The 21,349-nt window shown below is 43.3% G+C and overlaps 1 protein-coding gene across 1 annotated transcript in view; it reads right to left on the bottom strand.

Annotated features, from left to right (window-relative positions):
• Nucleotides 1–7,875: 7,875 nt before the first annotated feature.
• The window catches only part of HDGFL2 (HDGF like 2), a 172,956-nt gene continuing 159,482 nt past the window's right edge, over nucleotides 7,876–21,349 (bottom strand). Inside the window, exon 16 of the mRNA XM_088450837.1 lies at nucleotides 7,876–8,119. Within this exon, the coding sequence (XP_088306963.1) occupies nucleotides 8,059–8,119 (61 nt within the window). The 3' untranslated portion in view covers nucleotides 7,876–8,058. The remainder of the gene's footprint in view (nucleotides 8,120–21,349) is intronic.

Here is a 21,349-nt window from a genome sequence, read left to right as displayed (position 1 = left end):
TATCATCAGGATCGGACATCTCCTATTGTCTTCCCATCAACGTGCCACAGTGGACTGACTGCCACAGTGGACTCGCTTCCCAGATCCTGCTTTCCACATCGCCTGAAAGTGGGACTAAGCAAGTACTGACTCTCCCCGTACCTGAAGAGCCCTGGTATTGCTGCCTGATGACACCCCCTCTGGTATTAACATGATCTGTTAACCTCTCTCTACATTAATATCCCCTAATACTCCTTTTTTTCTCTTCTCCTTACTTGGTTCCTTGCCCTCCTTGTGTGTTACCCATTACCTTCTTACACCCTTTATCCACCCTTAGTTTTTTGCCCATTATTTCTCGGCTCTCTACACCCCCTTAACCCTCCAATAATCCCAGAATTTCCCCTGTAGATTGGTAAATTCATCACCCGGTTTTGTGAGATATCCTATTTAGGGAATACCTTGGTGTCCTCTGGAGTGATGCTAAATTGATCTAAAAATTATTGAGAAATATATTGCTAATATTATCTGGAGTGCTTTTTGTGGAATAACCCAGTGATTGAATCTCTATAATTGTGTATAACAAAGGCTCCACTTGATAAAAAAATTCAAAAAATATCTATATTGTATTAAGGTTAATTGTATATCTGTTATACCCTCGCTATTCATTTTGTCTATTGGTAACAAGCAAATGTTTAAACTCTGTGTTGAATCTGTGTTTTTCCCTATACAACACTCCCACCTAGTGGGGATTCAGGATTATTTAATATAAGCAACTTTTTATATCTATTGTTAGTGCATTTTTCAGAACACTCAGACTGTAATATTTTAGATCAGTTTGAGGGGTAACATTACCACAATTTTTTCCTTCATTTGAAAATTGATAGGGGAAATAGATTTTCACTTGCAGCTATTTCAAGTATTGATAAAAAAAATGTATATATTCTGCGCTATGGATGTTATTTTAAAAGCAGTAGAGAGCGCTTGTAAATAAACATGTATAAGTGTAACACAATACCTGTAAAAAGAAAAAGGTTAGTAAAGATGTTTAAAACCCTTTTTATTATTTAGGGAAGTCCATGATTGACACCAGGGTTCCAAATAAGTACCTTGCGGTGCGGTATGATAATGGAGTCAGACGTGAATACTGTCTCTCCCTATTTCTGCCTACCTTTGGCGGCTTCCGCTCCATCCGGCTGGTTCCCTGCACGAGGTGGTCGTCTTCTTCGTCCGTGTAAACGGCACGATGCTGCAAAGGTGCAGTATTATGACGTCACTGCGTCTCCGCTGTGTCTCAGATGTGCGCTAAAACCAACGTGTTTCAGGCTCCTGGCCCTTTTTCAAGGATAGCGCTCATTTCGTTTGTGCTCCATTTTATTGAAAGATTTAATTGATTCAATTAAAAACCTAATTCTATAATTAGGTATAATTTCCTTTTAAAAAATAAAATAAAAATGAAAAATAAAAAGGTATTGCGTTTTGTGTTTTTTCTATTATAAGAATGGTGTTATGTTTTAAAATATGAAGTAAAAATTCGAGAAATTTAAACAATATATGGAATTAATTAGTTAATGGGTATTTAAAGGAAAGCATTTATCTCTATATCCATGTTTAAACCTGTAGGTTGCAAAGGTTTGCATCCAGAAAATCCATTTCATTTCCATTTTTCTCAATTCTTTTGGAATGGTTCCTCCTCTCCAGTTAGGGCAGATTTTCTGTATGCCCATAAATGACAAACCAGAGGGATTTCGGTCATGACAGTCCAGAAAGTGTTTGGACACGCTATGTGTCTAACACTTTTTTGATGTTAAAAATATGCTCAGAAATTCTTGTTTTTAATTTTCTTTTTGTCTGTCCAATATATTGGAATCCACGGGGGCATTCAAGTAAATAAATTACTGCTTCTGTATCACAAGTGATAGTATCCATAATTTTGTAACTCTTATTTGATATATTTGATTTAAATTCAGTTAATTCAGTCAAGTATATCATTGACTTAGTCTGCAATAGTATTACCTAGTGGTAACTCAATATAATTCTTACCCTTGTTGCTGGTATATAATAATAATGTAATTCTATGCTTTTTTCATAGGGGTATCATAACAATTTTAGAGTTGTAATCCATATATTTTGTAAGCGATACACTTATCTCTGGTGAAGTATTGGTGACCTCCTAGTTTACTTAGTACTTTTTTCTGTGTCGGCCTCCTGGCCAACAGGGCATGGATAAACATTTTCTCAAAGCCTCCTCGTCCTCATCCTCTGACACACCGTTACTATGGAAAAGTCAAACAAGAATTCAAGCAAGAATACTCCCTCCTCATCGCCTCTAGAGCCACAGGACGTTCTAGACCCCCCTGGCTCCTCGGACTCCAGTAGTATTCCAGTCTCCTCTTTACCCACGCTCGAAATGGCTGAGAACATTTCCAAAGTGCTAATGCCCCAGTTTGATAAAAGGTTAGAGAGCACCAAAATGAAGATAGAGGCAGCTCTGACTAGAATTGATGCACATGCTGCTCGCTTAACCACACTGGAGATGCTCCACTCCACTCCCACAACCGTAGATTTGCCCTGCTATATCCGGCAAAACTAAGAGTATTTGAGGATGGCCGTCCACTATCTTTTGATGATCCTGCACAGGCGAAATGCCATCTTCTCCCTGCTCATTCACCCCCTCGGCCACCTCCGCCACCTTGAATAAATCGCTCCTATACACATCTTTCAGCAGCAGACGATTCCCTGTCACGCATAGACTATATTCTATTGTCTGATATCTTGATGTCCTGTCTCCACAATGCTCGAATGCATGATATCACAATTTCTGACCATGCTACCCATACTGTGACACTTACATATCCCTCAGATCCTTACCGTGATAATATATGGCGATTTCCCACACATCTGGCCTCCCCAGCTGATTTCCGCTCTTTTCTTAAGTCAAAATAGTCCGATTTTGACGACGACGACAATCTTGACATTGGGACAATCCTGGCCTTACGTGGGAAACCTCAAAGGCAGTATTATGAGGCCATTGTCACGAATGGTGTCTGTGAGTTACCTGTCTCAGGTGATGAGTGGGATTCAACGGAGACTGGCATGACTGGATCCACAGATGACGTAGATTGCAACATTTATGTAGCAGTGAAAACTGCATTTGATGATGAATGACAGGAACTTGGAGGAACCAGACTGGGACCGGCAGGAAGACTTGTTGAGTTGAACTGGTGAACTTGACTCTGGGCTGGAATAACGTGGATTGAACTGATGAACTTGGAACTTGACTCTGGACTGGAATAACGTGACAATGGCTGAAGGGAAATCAGGTAATGCTGAGACAAAGGCTAAACAGGGTAATCCGGAAATGCTGTGACAAAGGCTGGAACTCAGGTGCAGGCTGGATTGGGTAATTGGGAATAACAGGCTCAGGAAGGAATGGGTAGGTTTGGGATTTTGGGTTCAGGGAGGGAGTGGGCAGGTAGAAGGAGCAGGAGTTGATCCACAGCAGGAAGCACAATGCAGGGTAACACGATGCAGGTTTGCAGGGTGCCAGGGACCAACCAGGAGTAGGGCTAGCACAGAGAGCACAGGACTAAGGTCAGGAGCACAGGAACTCAATTATAGCTGAAGGCGAAAACACAGGAGTTGCACTGGCCTGGGAACTAGCAGGATTACTGGATTGTCAGGTATAGCTGTAGCAGGTTTTCTGGATTGCCAGGTATTGCTGTAGCAGGTTTTCTGGATTGCCAGGTATTGCTGTAGCAGGGTTTCTGGATGCACCAGGGGTTGCTATCAGCAGGAGCCAGGGATACACTTATACACAGCAGTAGCACGAACCATACACCATGGGAAGTAACGAGATGTTCAGGCCCAGAATGCCATCAGGGGAGGATATATATACCCTGGGTCTGGCTGCAATTGGTGGATATGTACAGGTGGTCTGGCACTAGCATTCTGAGTGGTGGAAGGCACAACATGCAGAGGGAGTACTCATCTCTGCAGCACTGAGAATCAGAACCACACCTGCAATTCCAATCAAGACTAGCAATGCTCACAGAGGAGAGCCCAGGTAAAATAATCACTGTGAGAGGAATGCAGGGAGAAGTGCTGCAGCCAGCATGATCTGAACAGGTCCTCCAGGCAAATTACACATACAGATCCATGGAGACAGCTGGCAGTGGTAAGTCAACAGGCAAAAGGTGAAAACTAGACAGGTTCGTGACAGACATATCATTAGTTACATGGCCAAGCGTAAATGCGAGACGTCTGCAACCTGTGCCTCACTACGCACTGCGGTTACCCAAACTTTCTCTGCCTATACGAGAGACCCATCACCTAATAAACTGTGTCAATATAAACAAGCCGGATAATTATTAGAAGACTTCCTTCTCTCACAGGAAAAACATAGTCTAGAGGTCTCTAAACATAAATATTACCGCTGGGGTAACAAGGCTGGCCGCCTTTTAGCAACTCAAGCCAAATCTTGGAAACCTAGAAATCATATTGCAGCAGTACTTCATCCCACTATTAGGTCTCCAATTACTAATTCAATGGATATTTTGTCACTATTTACTAATTATTATTCTACTCTATATTCCCCTCAGTCAATGTGGAACGACAAAAGCTATTGCAGGACGAAGCCTGCCTCCCTACACTCACTCAAGATCAATGCAACATTCTAGACTCAGACATTACTGATCAGGAGCTTCGTGACACTATAAGAGTCCTGCCTGCTCATAAAGCGCCCGGTCCGGACAGTTACTCCGGTGACTATTATAAAATGCTTCAAGAAGATCTCTCTCCACTTCTCTTGGACTTATTTTGGCACATACATCGCCATTCCCCTTCCCTTTCCTATTTTAACTCCTCTCACACGATCCTTCTGCCCAAACCAGAGAAAGATCCTAATTTTCTTGGATCATATTGCCCTATAACGCTGCTAAATGTGGACTTTAAAATTCTCGCCAAAATCATGGCTACTCGTCTGCAACAAATTTTACCCTCCCACCTGACCATCAACTAGGGTTTGTGTCCGGTAGGCACTCGATCAAAGGCATTCGCACCGCCTTGGCCACCATAATCGCCTCTAGTGGAAACTCAAGTTCAGAATGTGCTTGATAAGCATAAGGCGTTTGATACGATTCTCTGGCCTCATTTATTTGAAATCTTGACCCGTAGGGGATTCGCTCCACATTTTATTAAATTATTGTGTTTCTTCTATCAGTCCCCTTCCATGTCATTGCTGATTAACGGGTTGCGTGGTACACCCATAGATTTGGGGCGAGGCACACGCCAGGGATGCCCTCTTTCCACCCTCCTTTTCAACCTTGCTATAGATCCCTTCCTTCGTATTTTACAGCAATGGTCTGATTTCCAAGGAATCCAGGTTGGCACACATAGTGTTAAACTTACAGTATATGCGGATGACATCCTTTTATAAGTCACAGACCCCCAACCCACATTACCCCTAATTATGCGCAAGTTTGAGCAGTTTGGCGATGTCTCTGGTCTGAAAATTAATGAGAAATCACGTGCAATGCTTCTTCATGCTGGAAACATTTGACCCTCTCGTATTTAGGCAGGGTCCCCCTATGGGGGAATAAATTTTCCTAACATTCTGGTATACAATCTTTCCTCCTTAATGAGATATTTGGCTGACTGGCTAAATAATCAGGAGGTTTATGCCAACACATCCCTTGAATCACAATTCCTTAAAAATATTTTCTACATATTCATGACCAGGAAGTTCCATCAGAAGTTAGTGACAATCCCTTATTTATGACTACTAGATGCCTCTGACACATAATACGCCATAAGCTCTGCCTGAATGCTTTTAAATCAATCCACCTGCCTTTGTTGCACAATTTAGAATTTCAAGAGGGAGAAGCAGCTTATCCTTTTACGATATGGAGGGTGTTCACAATATAAGCCATCTGCTAAACATAGAATTGAGGCGGCCCTTGACGTTCCGCGAGGAAACAGAAAAATTTGAGACACTGCGGGCCTATCCCTTAGCTTACTTCCAGGCACAGCATTATATAACCTCCATAATATGGACATTTTCAACAGCTGACTGACAAAACCCGCTAGACCAATGTTTCTCTAAAATCAACACCTACCCATAAGGCCATATCTATCTACTACAAACTTCTCAGTGAAGATCTAGATCATAATTTGGTTAGTGAAGGAATGTGTCAATGGCTGACGCAATTTCCATCCCTCACTATTACTGACTTAACACGTGGATTGATAAGATCACGATCATTGCTGACCGCCAGTGCATACAGTATAACGAGCTCTTCCTAAATGTGTATCATAGGACCTATTTGTCCCCTCACAGGCGATAGAGAATGGGTCTGTCTGATACTCACACCAGCCCTAGATGTGCGGGGTAGGAGGCGGATCTCTATCACTGCCTTTGAGAATGTCCAGTGGATCAGGGCTTTTTGAGTAGAGTTGGACGAGACAAAGAAACTCATCTAGTCAACTACATGCCATTTACCCCTGAATGAGCCGTTCCGGGTATATTTCCGGGAGGGCAGAGACTTACTCAGGGTAGCAGGAAATTATTACTTGCAATAAGTGCAGTGGCAAACAAGGCCATACTACAAGAATGGATACACCTAGCTCCAATCAACTTTCCACTATATAAAGGAAAAGTTGAATTTTAGCTTTCAAATGGACTGGGTGGAAACTATGTTCGATAAAGAAAGCTGCCTCTTTTTTCGACACATGGGAGAGTCTCATAGCTACCTTGCCAGTCTCATCACAATCCCAAATCCACCATAGTATGGAGCCTGACTCAATGGTATGAGACCCAGGTTCTCTTGGGAGACCCTCCCATAGTGTTGCCTAGCGGATGAGTGCCAGACATTATTCCCTCCCCCTTTTAATTTCTATTTTTTTGTTTTATTTATTTATATTTTGTATTTTTATTATGTTTCTATTTATAATAAATATCACAGCTGTTTCCTGGATTTCTTATTCTGAAACCATATTTTATTATGGTGCACGGGTTTATAATCCAGATCAGATTTTGAAATTTAAGTGTCTATAATAACAATGATACATTTGGATATATGCTGTGATGTAAATGTATGATGTATTAATTATTCTTATGCAAGACAATTGTTACGATACCGATTTATTATGTATATATAACAGATTTGTGTATGGTGATTTTTGCTTCCACAATTAAAATATAAAAAAATAATAAATATTTTTTTATAAAACCCACTGCACAAAGTTTTTTTGGACCATCTAAAGATACCTTTAGAAGAGTCAACAAAACATCAACGCTGTGAGTATCGGTATAAAAGTCTCTTCTGTTGTCATAAAGATACCTTTACAAGTTTTACACCGTGGGATCTTATTGTAAGTGAGGTATGATACCTCCACCTCTAAGCTGTACACTATTGGGAAATATAAAAGTACATACTTTATATTAAAGGAAGGTCAACTAAAAGAAACCTTTATAGGAGTCCTTCCCCTCGCTGAATAGGGAGTGGGGGTACGCTCTCTCTACATGTATATTATTATATAATCATTTCCCATATGGGTTCCTTCTCATACATGTTTATTTTCTTTTATGCAATATGGTAATCTCACTACCTTTGAAAACCAGTCACTGATCATCAAGTAAAGGAACCAATAATTCTCTATTCAAGTTAAGTATATATCATTTCCTGTCATTTTTAAAGAAAAACAGAGATGCCATCAGTACTGAGCGCTATCATACACCTCATAATCTTTATAACATATATATTCATCTCCTGGGTCTTTGCGATTGATCCACTTTGAGGTGAAGTAAGCGGCACTGTACTTTAAGTGGAGCGCCACAAATCCTTTATTCCATTTTCCAGTTTGCAGTAAAATGAAATAAATAAAAACACCTTATACAGGTTATTTTAAAAAAAACTATTTATGATAATGTATAGAAGCTCAGCAATAAAAACAAAACAAAAAACAGTACTAAACAAAAACATGACAGATACAAATTATTTAAGAGTAAAGGGAACAAGATCTGTATCCTTGCAAATTTCCTACAGCCGTATCATCCGCAGCATATTAACGGATGGGAAATTTTCAGCTCGTCGGGATCTCGGAGATGGGGCTAGAGTCAAGACCTTGCTCTGGTATTTCCCCACTAAGTGTGTTAAAGACAGGGAGGAGGAAAAAAGAGAAAAGAAAAAAAATAAGTATTAGGTATATAATACATTCCCTGCAAATAATCAAATTGCTTCAGATACAAAACACTCAAGGATTTAACTCTTTAAGGGCAGGGCCAGCTCCAGGCACACTCCATGCGTTCAGCCGCACAGGGATGCCAGGGTCCGGCTGCAAAAGATCCCCGCCCTACAACCACCTGCTTCTGTTATGATTGTATGCTCTGGGGGAGGGCACAGTGAGGGGGGCACATGATGGCACTGGGTGCAGAGACACCTAGCACCGGCCCTGTTTAAGGGATGGCGTCACCCTTCTAAAATGTACATCCATTGATTTGTAAAACGCATGCCTAAAACTGCCTTGAAATTTTTTTCCAAATACACTCCATTATCATCACAAGAATTCTCAGAAAAATGAAAATTATTCATTAAATGGCAGAGGAATATGTAGAATAAGTATAGAACTGGAACCTGGGGTCAGTTTTTCAGGGTATGAAAAACTGGGTTGATGTCCCCAATATAACACATTTATAACACATAATTTAAACCAGCCTGTCACAGTTAATATATGAAGAATAAGTGGGTTGGGGAGGGAGAGTTGTGTACACCATTAAAAACAGTGAGCGATTTTGGCATGGCAGCATCAGTAGTAGGTCTGAGGCAGGTAAGTAAGGTAGAAAAGGAGAGGGATACATGGGAAAGTGTGTAAAATTCCATATACTCAACTTTATGTTTGGTTGCAATGATTATACTTCAATAAAGAGAATTTTTGTCTTACCTGTAAAATCCTTATTTTTCTGAGTCCATGGGGGATAATGGGACTGTGGGTGTAGGGTGAGATGCAGGAGCCTGGGCACCAAAGAGTTAACTTCTCTAGCAGCAGCACAGGCTCCTCCTCCCCTACATGAAACCAGTTATTCTCAACAAGCTCAGGAACGGAGGAGAGGAGAAAGTTGACACACATACACACCTCCTGTCTAGGGACCAGGTGCCAGAACCATGAAACCCCCAGTCAGCAAGGGGGGAGAGGGAGGATGTCCAGTATCCCGCCCATGAACTCAGAAAGAAGGATTTTACAGGTAAGACAAAAATCTCCTTTTTTTCATTCAACCATTGGGGGACACTGGGAGGTCCCAAAGCTGTCCCTTTAAGGGAGGGAACACTTCTGTGCTACGCCAAGAACCAGATGCCCAAGAGCCGCACTGGCAGAGGCGAAGATGTCAAAGCTGTAAAAGGTTATAAAAATTTTGGCAGAGGACCATGTGGCCGTCTTACAAAGCTGCTCGGCAGAGGCACCATGGTGAGCTGCCTAAGAGGCCCCCACAGATCTAGTGAAAAGAGCCTTCACTGAAGGCAAAACCGGCTTCTTTGCCAAAAGATAGGCATGATGAATTCTAACGCACAACCAACGAGCCGACTTCAGAATATCCTTGGTCCGATAAACATAAAAGTGCAAAGAATCCGGACAACGTCGAGTCAGCAGGTTGAAAGGGAAGGGACCATGATCTCCTGGTTGATATGCAAGCATGATACACACATCAGGAGATAGCCCAGACATGTGCGGAGAACCGCCCTGTCAGGATGGACCACCAGGAAAGGTGCACATTGAGACAAACTCTGCGGACTGAAGTAATAGCCAGAATTCATATTTTTCACATTAATCTGCAAAGGAGCCGTGTCAAGAGAGCAATCGGAGAAAAAAAAGATATATGAGCAGAAATGTCAACTGTAGTGTGAGCGTGTACTTGATAGGGAGATGTATTGAGGAAGCTTGATATTGTGCCGGGAAGCAATCAAGACAATGTGTGGATGACCCAGCGACTGATCAGCATCTGGAAAACGGCTGGATGCAGAGACCACTCACCGAAGTGAACAGAGGTAGTCTGCTTCCCAATTTTGGACTCTCAGAATGTAGACCGGCGAAAGAGCTGAAGAAAGCGCCCAACAAAGGGTAAAACTGATTTATTTTATGGCTCGGCGACTCGATACCACCTTGATGGTTTATGTAGGTGGTGACCGATGTTGCATTGTTGGACTGCACCGTTACTGCTCTGTATTGGAAGACGGGTCTCGCTTTACAAAGTGCGCGGTATATCGTTCGATACTCCAGGATATTGACTGGTAGGCTGTCTTCCTGCCCTGAAAAGTATGACTGCCGGTGACAACTACCCACCCGGGAAGGCTGGTGTCTGGTTAGAAGAACCCAATCCTGAATCAGGAATGGACGACCCCTGCCGAGATGCGATAAGTGGAGCCACCACAGGAGAGAATCATGAACCTCTATGGACGGAACTAGTGTCTGGGATTTGAGATGCTGGTGGGATTGGTCCCACCGCTGCAGAAGTTCCCGTTGTATTGGCCAGGAACAAAATTGTGAATACACCACCATGTCAGAGTTGGAAAGCAGTTTGCCCAGGACCTGCATACAGAAATGTATTGAGACTCAGATGGACCATTTTCTGTCAGAGTCAGACTGGACTTCCGCCAATTGTTCAGCCAGCCATGTGACTAATAAATCTAGGGTGAGTTGGAGGTGTTCCTGAAGAATGTCTGGAGATTTGGCCAACAGGAGAAAAGTCATCTAGGTATGGCAGGATGCGAAAGTGGTAGCTCAAGATGGTGAACCGCAGAAAACTCTGATGAACATCCCGGATGGGTATATGCAAGAATATGTCCTGAATGTCCAAGGAGGCCATGTAATTGCCTGGCTCCATGGCTGCATGATAGAGCAAAGTGACTCCATTCTGAACCTGGGAACTTTGAGAAACAGGTTGAGTGTTTTCAGGTTGAGGGTGGACCTGAAGTAACCATCTGGTTTCGGAAAATAATTGAACTTGAGGGCATTCCTGAAAGGTCAAAGAATAACCCTGTGACACAATGCCCCTCGCCCAAGTGTTTTTTCCAGCCAGGCATCTGTGAAATGTAAGAAATGGTCGCCCACACTGGGAATTCCCAGGTGGGGACCCACCCAGTCATGCCACAGCCTTCTCGGCTGGTTTAGGGGCTTGTCGGCGACCTGACCAGGTCTGATGGCCTCTGGATTTGGGGCTTTTTTTTGGAGGATCCTTGAACTCTAGAAGAAGGCTGACCTCTTGCCTTTCCCTTTGGACGAAAGGAGTTTCCTTTGGACCTGCAGAAGGAAGACAAGCACTCTTGGACGCCGCTACTGTAGCTATAATTTTATCCAGTTCAGGGCCAAAGAGACCTTCCCCAGAGAAGGGGAGAGCCTCTATAGCCTTTTTGGACTCGCTGTCCGCTCTCTAAAAACGAAGTCATAGTGCACATCTAGCTGCCACGGAGGAAGCTGACAACTTTGAGGATAGGATCCATGAATATATCGCGTCACAGCCCACCGACGAGAACCCAGAATCAGACCCCCGCACTTACCTTTGCGGGTCCTGTCCCGCCACGCTCTCCTGCTCCTGCGCTGTGATGCTGTCTTCTCTCCTCCACGCTGACTGCTCCGGCTCCAGTACTCACAGGCTGGAAACCCCATCTTGGATTTGCCCACGTGACTCCACTGCCACCAATGAGGATGCTTCTTCTCTTTCAGCCTACCAGCACCCTGTATTCCCTATAAAACGATCCCTACTGCTGACACAAGTTGCCAGTGCAACAAGTCCCTTAGTCTAAACTAAGCGAGCCTCCGCCCTGCGGTCCGTAGGTACTACCACCATTATCATACGGCTCCCTAGCCGCACCAAGCAGCCCGTGCTGCCACCATCATCATACGGCTCCTTAGCCGCACCAAGCAGCCCGTGCTGCCACCATCATCATACGGCTCCTTAGCCGCACCTAGCAGCCCGTGCTGCCACCATTATCACCTTACGGCTACCCAGCCGCATCAAGTAGCCTCCGTGCTACCACCAATCACTTTCCGGCTATCCAGCCGCATCAAGTAGCTTCTGTGCTACCACTATCCACCCTACGGCTGCCCAGCCGCAACAAGTAGCTTCTGTGCTACCACCGTCCTCCTTACAACTTCCAGCCGCATGTAGTAGCTCCTGCGCTACCACCATTCTCTATACGGCTTTCCAGCCACATCAAGTAGTCTCCGTGTTATACCAACGCTCTACCAGTCTTCTGCACCCTCTCATGCAGAGAAACTTCATCAAACAAAGTCTCCTCCAGAGAGCATCTGAGTTGAGTAATACAGCCCAGGAACAAAATCCCACGACTGACATCGCGGCTGCGTCCAAACAAGCCACAGCCTCCTTGACGTTAGCCACTAAGGAGAGGAGCTCCAAATGACAAGAACTAGATTGGAGACCTTCCTCCAGGGAATCTGCTCAGCGACAGAGCTGAGTGTAAAGCTGCCACATAATTAGTAAAAATGGATTTAAGGAAATTTTTAATTTCCTGTCTGTGGGGTCTTTGAGGCCACATTGGGGATGGGAAGTGTGGTTCACTTCACCAACCGAGTAATGTGGGCATCCACCGGGGGAGGGGATTCCCTTTCTTCTGCTCCTCAGTTGGGAATGGTTAAAAGGAAGAGATTAGTTTTGAGGCTAAGAATTTTGAGTTAGGAGGTGACCAGGCCTCTGCCAAAATACATTCCAGTTGAGCAGAGAGGGGGGGAACCATTGCCTCCTCCTTATGTTTGAAGAGGGGCACTTCCGAAGTCACAGAAGCATCCGAATCCCTAATAAAAGGAGACTAATGTTTAACCTGTTAAGTCTCTTTCTTCGACTCCATAGGGAGCACAGGGATGACAATGGGGTATAGCCTGGAGAGGAGAGACTGGGCACCAAATGGTCTATGAAATTTACCCACAAGCCCAGGCTCCTCTCCTTTATACCCGCCCCCAGCCAGAGGCCATCAGTTTAGTTTGCAAGCCCACGACAGGAGCGAGGCAGAGGAGAAGGAAGACTGGCAAAACATACAGAACCATCCATGCCATGGAAAGTACAGCCAGACAACACCACCCCACAGACAGGTGCGTCAGGGTGGGCATCCTGTGCCCTCTATGGAGTGGAAGAAATAGACTTAACAGGTATGACATAAAAGTCTCCCTTTTTTATTCCTCCACTAGGGAGCACAGGGATGATAATGTGACCTCCTAAAGCTATCCCCTTTGGGTGAGGATGCACTTGAGCTGCAGTAAGCACAGAACGCCCAAAGGCAGTGTCTAAGGATGCAAAAGTATCAAAAACAGAAAACCTGACAAATGTATGAGCAGATGACCATGTGGAAGCCTTAGAGAGCTGTTTTGCAGAAGCCCCACAGTGTGCTGCCCACGAAATCCCCACTGACTGGGTAGAATGGGCTGTCACCACAGCAGTGGTAGGAAGGTTCGCCAATAGTAAACCTGGCGAATGGTAAAGCGGAGCCAAGGTCTGCTTAGTGGCTGGCCACCCCTTATGGACATCATAAAAAACAGAGTTTGAGCTGCGAATCTCCCTGGTCCTCTTGACAAAGCCGAAGAGCCCTCATCACAGAAAACGAAGCCTCCGGCTGAGATGAATCCATTGTCTGGAATGCAGGAACTACTATCTCCTGAAGTAAATGGAATCGGGATAGCACCTTGGAAATGTAGACCAAGCGAGTCCTCAGTACAGCCCTGTCGGGATGAAACACAAGAAATGAGAAGCGACATGAGAAGGTGATGAAATCCGACACCCTGCGGGCTGATGCGATGGCTCAGTGTTTCAAGTGAGCCAACGCAAGTCCTTAGTCTAAAATGGTTAAACCGGTGCCGACTGGAGAGCGCAGAGAACTAAGAAAGATCCCAGTGATCCACAGGAGAAACGAATGGTGGTTGAACATTGAGAACCCCCTGGAAACAGGTTTGCACTTCCGGAAGCAGAGCCATCTGCACTTGAAAAAGGATGGACAAGGCAGACCAGGACCTTCAAAGACGAGAGCCGGAGGCCTAAATCCAGGCCCGACTGCAGAAAGGAAAGGATCCGGGAAAGGAGAAAGGGCGTGGGTAAAACCTCTGGATGAACACCAAGAAATATAGGTGCACCACACCCTGTGAGCCGAAGAAGGCTTCCTAGCCTGCAGCATGGTCCAGTAAGCCTAACCTAACCCTCCCTCCCCGCAGTCTAAAACTAACCTCCCACCCCCCTAGAGCCTAAACCTAACCTTCCCTCCCTTCAGCCTAAGTGTTGGGATTCCGGCGTGAGCATTCTGAACGCCGGAATCCCAGCGGTCAGGATTATGACCGCATCCCCTGGTGAACAACTCCAAATGGTGTGAAATATCCAACAAACTCATATGGGTGTGATTTTCACATAGCCACATATTTTTGTGCCATGTAGTCTGAATATTATAATAATCAAAATGTTTCCATTTTTTACTGAAATGTAAGCAATTCAAGTCCAATGAATAACCTGTAATGGCACAAAGGTGATCAGTATACTGCTAGACATATAAAAATAAAAAAGTTTAGTTTAACAAAATGCCAAATAATGTAACTATCAGAGATATTATATTTTTTTAGGGATCAAGTAATGGGTGAATCTTACAATGCAAAAGAGGCTTGTCTGGTCCAGGAACCACCGCCAATAGACTACTGAAGACTGAAAGACTGTCTAATGAATGGACTAAATCTTTGCTTCATCGTGCTGGGTTTTTGTATGGCATCAGATATGCAAAAAGTTGGTTCCTCAGTGTATGGCAGAACTCGACAATTCCTGGGCGCAGGTCACCATGGCGACTAAGATTTTACACCTGGCAATCGGATTTGCAGAGACCCCAGCCCGTCAAACGAAACTTACTCTGTCCACTCCACACTGCATGACTATCGCATCTAGCTGTAGTCATGCAAACGAGGACCCACCCGCATTATGATAGGAGGTGCTCTGTTTCATAATTTGCGTGGGTCATGCAGGATGCGCTGTAGAGCCGACAACAATACTGGCCCACCAGTAAGTAACACACATGACTCACATAACAACCGGGGAACCACGGCAGCAGTGTCAGTGACCCTGCATTTATAGACCCACAGAACTTCACCGGCTGCGATCACCTAGTCCAACAGGTAGCAGGACATGACTCCCATCACAACCCTGGAATCAAGGATGCAGTTTCAGTGAACACCGTACTGAAGAGATCGACAGCTATTGAGAACGCAGCGCCTGCCGGTGAGCAGGATAAAGGACCTATGGCATACTCCCTCAGGACACCAGAAGGAGCCACTTCCTACTACTGTTTCTAAGCAGCACAAGGTGGAAGGTGAAATCCTGCCGACAATGAGAATAGACCCCAGGCTGAAGACAGACAGTAGCAACCCTGGTTGTGATCACAGTGGTGGACTTCCGGGTTATTGCCCCAGGGAAAAGGAGCACAGCAACCATTATCTTCAAACATTCTGAACACACTAGGGGGAGGGGGGCGTGCTATTAGCTGAATAGGGTTCCTATAGCAAGATCCAGTCCATGATCCAGTCCATACTTGTGTAAATGACATAAGAGAATCAGTTGCGGTACTGGGGTCAGTGACACCCAGTGCGGCAAGTAAAGTCCCTGTGTGGTCGAAAAGGGGGCGTGATGTTGCTGGGAGGGGGTTTGGCCTCACTCTTGATCCTAGGGTATATAGCTAGCAGACCGGCAGACGGGATGCTGCCGGTCTAAATCCAGACAGTGGAAGCCCGAGACAGGTTTAATTCCAAATTATATAATAGACAGAAGCAAAGCACAATGTCTAGCTAGACCTTAGATATACTATATAATATACCAGACTTCTCAAACACCTTGCACTTTTAATCATCTGAAAGTGCACACTATCACATATCTAGTGGTTTTGTGGACCTCATTCTACTTATGGCCAGTAGTAGCTGTACTGACAATGTATTCAATAGCCAGGAGCAATAGCCATAGTGAGAATCAAGTGTGGGTAGGAAAAATACGCATTCAAAAAGAGAGTGTGTATGAAATTTAGTAGGGTGCTAGAACAAAACAAAACTAAAAACAACCTATATTCCAGTCATCGCTCTGGCAAGTTAAGTTCTGCTTAAAGCAGTGATTCCCAACCTCGGTCCTCAAGGCACACTAACAGTCCTGGTTTTAGTGATATTCATGCTTGAGCACAGGTGGTTAAATCAAAATAACTGAGGTACTAATTATGTCACCTTTGCTCAAGTATGGCTATCCCTAAAACCTGGACTGTTAGTGTGCCTTGAGGACCGTGATTGGGAACCCCTGGCTTAAAGGAATAACTGTTTTAGGATAAAAGTACTGTGACAAGAAAAGAGCCTGCAACAATATTCATAATTTCATTTTTATATCACAAATCAACTGGATATTAATAGCATAGCCATGTGCCTAGACTGTTTTCAGCCCAAGGTGTGTGCAGTCTGTAGCTTCCAGGACATTAGGCATGTCTGGAAGAATATAGAAAAAGCTGCCCTTACATGTCACTGACTACTGGCTGAGGAAGCAGATTGAGGAGTAGAAGTTGGCATTCAGGGCTGCCAGTATCTGGGAGAGATGGTTGGAGAACAACGCCTGATTGATGCCCACCACTCGAAATACAGACACCTATCTTAATCCCGACGCCGAAGTACAGACAGACGCCATCCCGTATGAGGTAAGTTGGGGGATGGGGTATTTGGGGAGAAGTGTTAGAGACTTAGGCAGCATGGCGAGGTTAGGGTTTGGGCTTTTTTTTTTTGGGGGGGGTGGTGGTTAGGATTAGGTACCACTGGGGGGGGGGGGGGGGTTAGGCACTAAGAGGGGAGGGTTAGGTTTAGGCACTAACGGGGAGGGTTAGGTTTAGGCACTAACAGGGAGGGTTAGGGTGTGGAGGGTTAGGGGGAGAAGGTTAGTATACTTGCCCGACGCCTGTCGGGATACCAACCATTGGGATACCACAGTCTATATTTTGACAGGAGGCATCCCGACTGCAGGTATTACATAACCATTCCACCCCTAGAGGATTCTCCTCAGTGAACAGGAGCTGCACTGCTCAGCATGCAGCACACGGCACCCTGTCACTGAGAAGCCAGCATTGTGACCGATGTTAACATCTAATAAATCTACATTTACCTGTATTACGGTCAATCATTATAGTACACTAAGGTGACAACGCTCCAACCAATCTATTTGCCCTAAAAGTATTAGATACATTTTGGTTGCACTGTGGTGTGGCATACTATGTACTGGAGGATTATTGGAAGGAGTATCAACTGCATAAGTTTGCATCTGTTATTAGAAACAATTATCCAAAAACACTAGCAATAAAAAGTCACTTTAATTGTGGCATAAGCATATAAATGAACAATAAAAACTTCATAATGAAAATATAAAAGTATCAAAAACCTTTGGAAATAGATACATACAATGCACTGATTATTATACTGGGTACCCAGATATTTGTGTTATTGTAGCAAGATACTAATGAAAAAAAAAAATGAGCAGGTCCCAGTTTCCCAGTCTTTTAGTTTGATACTGTGAAAAAAGTGGATATTATGTAGCTGGAATCAAAAAAGAAAATGTATTGTCCTGTTTTGTAAGACTGTCTTTGTTTATGAAGTGACAATCTGTCAGTTAATGTTTGCAATGCCCTCATTTTCAGAACTTGGACTTAAAAAGGTCTCTTGTAGTAAGTTGTGCAGGCAATCGATATGAAGAGTTTTCTTTTGCCGTGCTTCACTGACGAATCTAGGAGACTTTCTGTGCTGGTGCAGAGAGGGAGGCAGTGTGGTGGGTGGTCACGCTGTGTGGAGCTCAAAGTGCTAGCGTGCAGCCTGCTAAGGACTGACTGCAGTGTAGGAAATGCCTTTTTGTCCCCTGCCGATGTAATGCACAACACACCTGACTGGAACTGCAAAGCATCTGACCGGTGTATGAAGTAATATCGGTCAGGTTATCCACTGTTAAGTCTTACAAAAGAACCAAGGTGGTTCTCTGCATTTAGTGTACCCATCACTGGAGGGCTTGGGGTGCAGGTGTGCTGGACCACTCACCAAATCTCAGCTGCGATGTTTTGAAACAAACTCCACAATATCTCACAGAAATTCAATGGAAACATAAAAAGAAAAAAATAATAATAAATATATATATATATATATATATATATATATACACACACACACACACATATATATATATATATATATATATTACACACACACACACACACCATTAAAAAAGTGAACTGCTTAACACATTTCAGAGCATTGTGCTCCTTTGTCAGAAGCATGTTCACCAATGCTCAAATCCAGAATATATGGCAGCAGGGTGCAGCATGTGAGCATCAAAGGTTAAGCGCCAGTGACAACTTACTTTATGTATTGGAGGCACTGTGGTGGGGCATACTATGTATTGGAGGCACTGCGTTGTGGCACATATGTATTGGGGACACTGTATGTCATACTATTAATTGGGCACTGGAGGCACATATGCATCCTGATCTGATGACATGTGGGAAAGACTGAGGCATTTGTGGTGTTCTATATTCGTTTTTATATATTTTGGTTGTGGACGATAATCTGGCTCCTATAATGTAGAAAAATTTGTCGAGCCCTGGTGTATGGGGTTTATTTACTAAGTTGCTGTGTGTTTCATCCCAAAATTTAAAAGCACAACACTGTTAATAGCAAAACACCCCATGTTTTGCTATTAAAAGCGTTGTCTTTTTAAATTTTGGGCTCAATAAATACACCACTGTGACACAAACAGTCCCAAGTTAGAGAATTGCCCAGAAAGACTGGCGCCATGTATCAAAATGGCTACCACAGCATTTTGCAGCACCATGCAATATCTTATGGTCTACACCTAGTTGGTTAAGGGTTCATGCTACAGCAAGATGATAACCCAAAACATCCCTCCAGACAACGGCCCGTATTCAATTAAATGTGAAAAGCCAAGACCTTCAAAAGTTTTGCCGATCTCGGATTTTTGCGTGGTATGAACTTGTCACCTAATTCAATTCCAGAAATGTTTCACTTCAACCATTCAGGACCCTTGGACAGCCCCCCAAGGGATAACTGTGTTAAAAATTTTCCTAAAAAAAACAAAAAACAAAATTGAACACCCAAAAAAGTACTTTAATTTTGGGGGCGAAAAAGTACAAAGTGGGGGGACAAGCATAAAAACTAGCTAAATAGAATTCTTGGGGGTCCCCAAGTATGGGTCAGGTGTTTTTAGGATTGCCGATGCATGCAACAGGTGCGTTTTTCAAGTTTTTTTAAAAGTTCACTTTAGAGACTTTAAAATATGCTAGAACCCATTTTCAAGTGCCCCAAATTTGACAGGACTACTTATTTTCACATAAAAATACTGCTAAATGCAATTTCTCACCACTTTTACAAGTGCGCTAAAAACAAGTATTTAAAACAACTTCAGTACCCCTAATAGTTTTATTAGGGCTATTGAAATACTTCTACATTGATACCCCAAATTAGTGCATCTTTTTGGGGGTACAGGCTGATTTCCCCATTCTGACAGCACTTTCCGCCTGTTTTGAATTTACCGCTTGCCATTTTTGCGTGGTTTGGAATTGAATAGGGTGAAAAGCGGGGGCGCGCAAGAAAAGATTTCCGATGTCGGCGAAAAGTCTGGCATGCAAAACTTTATCGCGGACGCAAATCTAATTCAATACGGCCCTATGTCAGAACTAGCTTTGAGGAAAAGAACATGATAGGCTTCAAATCATGGCATGGCCAGCACAGTCTCTAGACTTAAACCCCATTGAACTGCTTTTCGATGAACTAGGCAGAAGGGTGACAAGTATTCAAGGTGCTGTCAAATTATTACACATTTAATTGGCATATACTAGTAATTTAATTCACATAAGATCACATATAAAAATGCAATAAACTTATATTCACATAAAAAAACAAAACGTTATTCCTACCAAGAGATTGATATATATTATATTAAATGCACAGTGAAAGCTCCTTATTTCAAAGTCCTTTGTTAAGTCCTCACAACACAGCTTAAACTGCTCTATAATGATTTCAGCAAGGAATGGCAATTAGGTTGTTAGTATCCAATCCCAAACTATGCAGCGCTTTAGTTTCCAATAATAAATCATGTTATAAAAAAGGTTGTTTCATTGGGAAAAACAGAATTCAGTCCTTTCAATAAAGTGCGCTGTGTATCCAGATAAAAAAGACACAAATGTCAGCTGTCTTGTAACAGTCTCTGTTTATCAACAATGTAGCATTCTTTGTGTAACCACGAATAAACCTTTGCAGGAGGAAAACTGAAATGATTTGTTGAATCAAAAGAAACAGGGTTTTTGTTCTCCCAATAAAATACACTTTGTAAAAAATATATATGAGACAGATATCGGTTGTTGGATGTATAAAACACTAACAGTCTCCACTCACCGACAGTTTGGTAACTTTTTATGCAGCCACTTATAAACTTTTTGCAGGAGGGGGGAGATTTTTTAGATAAATGAGCTATATCCCTAACAGTGCTAGCCGGACCAGATGCATCTCTCACCGCCACTCCTTGATGCTATCGCGGGTTCAGCGCTGTATTCCTACGGTGACCACACTGTTATCCTCACTGTAAGACGTCTTCTACGCGTTTCTCCGCCTACTCTCTTGGCGGCTTCCTCAGGAAATGATGGCCATCATTCTCAGTGGGCTTTCTTAAGCGCTACATAGTTTCAGAGACTGCATACTAACAATCTAATTGCCATTTCATGCTGAAATCATTATAAAGCAGTTTAAGCTGTGTTGTGACGACTTAAAGGACATTGGAATAAGGAGCGCTCTCTTCTGCATTTAATATAATATATATCAATCTCTTGGTAGGAATACAGTTTTGTTTTTTTATGTGAATATATAATTTATTGCATTTTTATAGGTGATCCTTTGTGAATTAAATTACTAGTATATGTCAATTAAATGTGTAATAATTTGAAAACTGGAAAAACGTTTGACCGTTAGTTTGTATTATATGTACACATACTTATATAGCGCTTACATCCTCTTGTGGGAGGCGGACACAAAGTATAGAGGTAAAGAACAGTAGGTTGCTTTTGTGTACAGCGCCCTTTGCCAGCTGCACTCTTTTTTTAGCTTCTTCAGTTTTGACACTTAATTTTTACTTTTCAACTGCCAAGGGCTGCTGGATGCCAGGAGAGTGCTCAATAGGTACTGTAACTGTGCCACCTCCTGCAGCCCCTACTCCTTACAAAAGATTTTCTGTGTAGGGCGTTTATTGTACAAGAGAAGCGGATCAGAAGTTAGCTGCTGAATACACAGGGGAGCCCTAAGGAACAAACCTCTTGACACAGGATGGTGCCTC

Source organism: Taudactylus pleione, unplaced genomic scaffold (assembly GCF_031769625.1).
Source record: "Taudactylus pleione unplaced genomic scaffold, aTauple2 ptg000529l, whole genome shotgun sequence".
NCBI lineage: Eukaryota > Metazoa > Chordata > Amphibia > Anura > Myobatrachidae > Taudactylus > Taudactylus pleione.
Note: the sequence above shows the minus strand (reverse complement) of the source record. Positions and strands in the feature narration are given on the sequence as shown.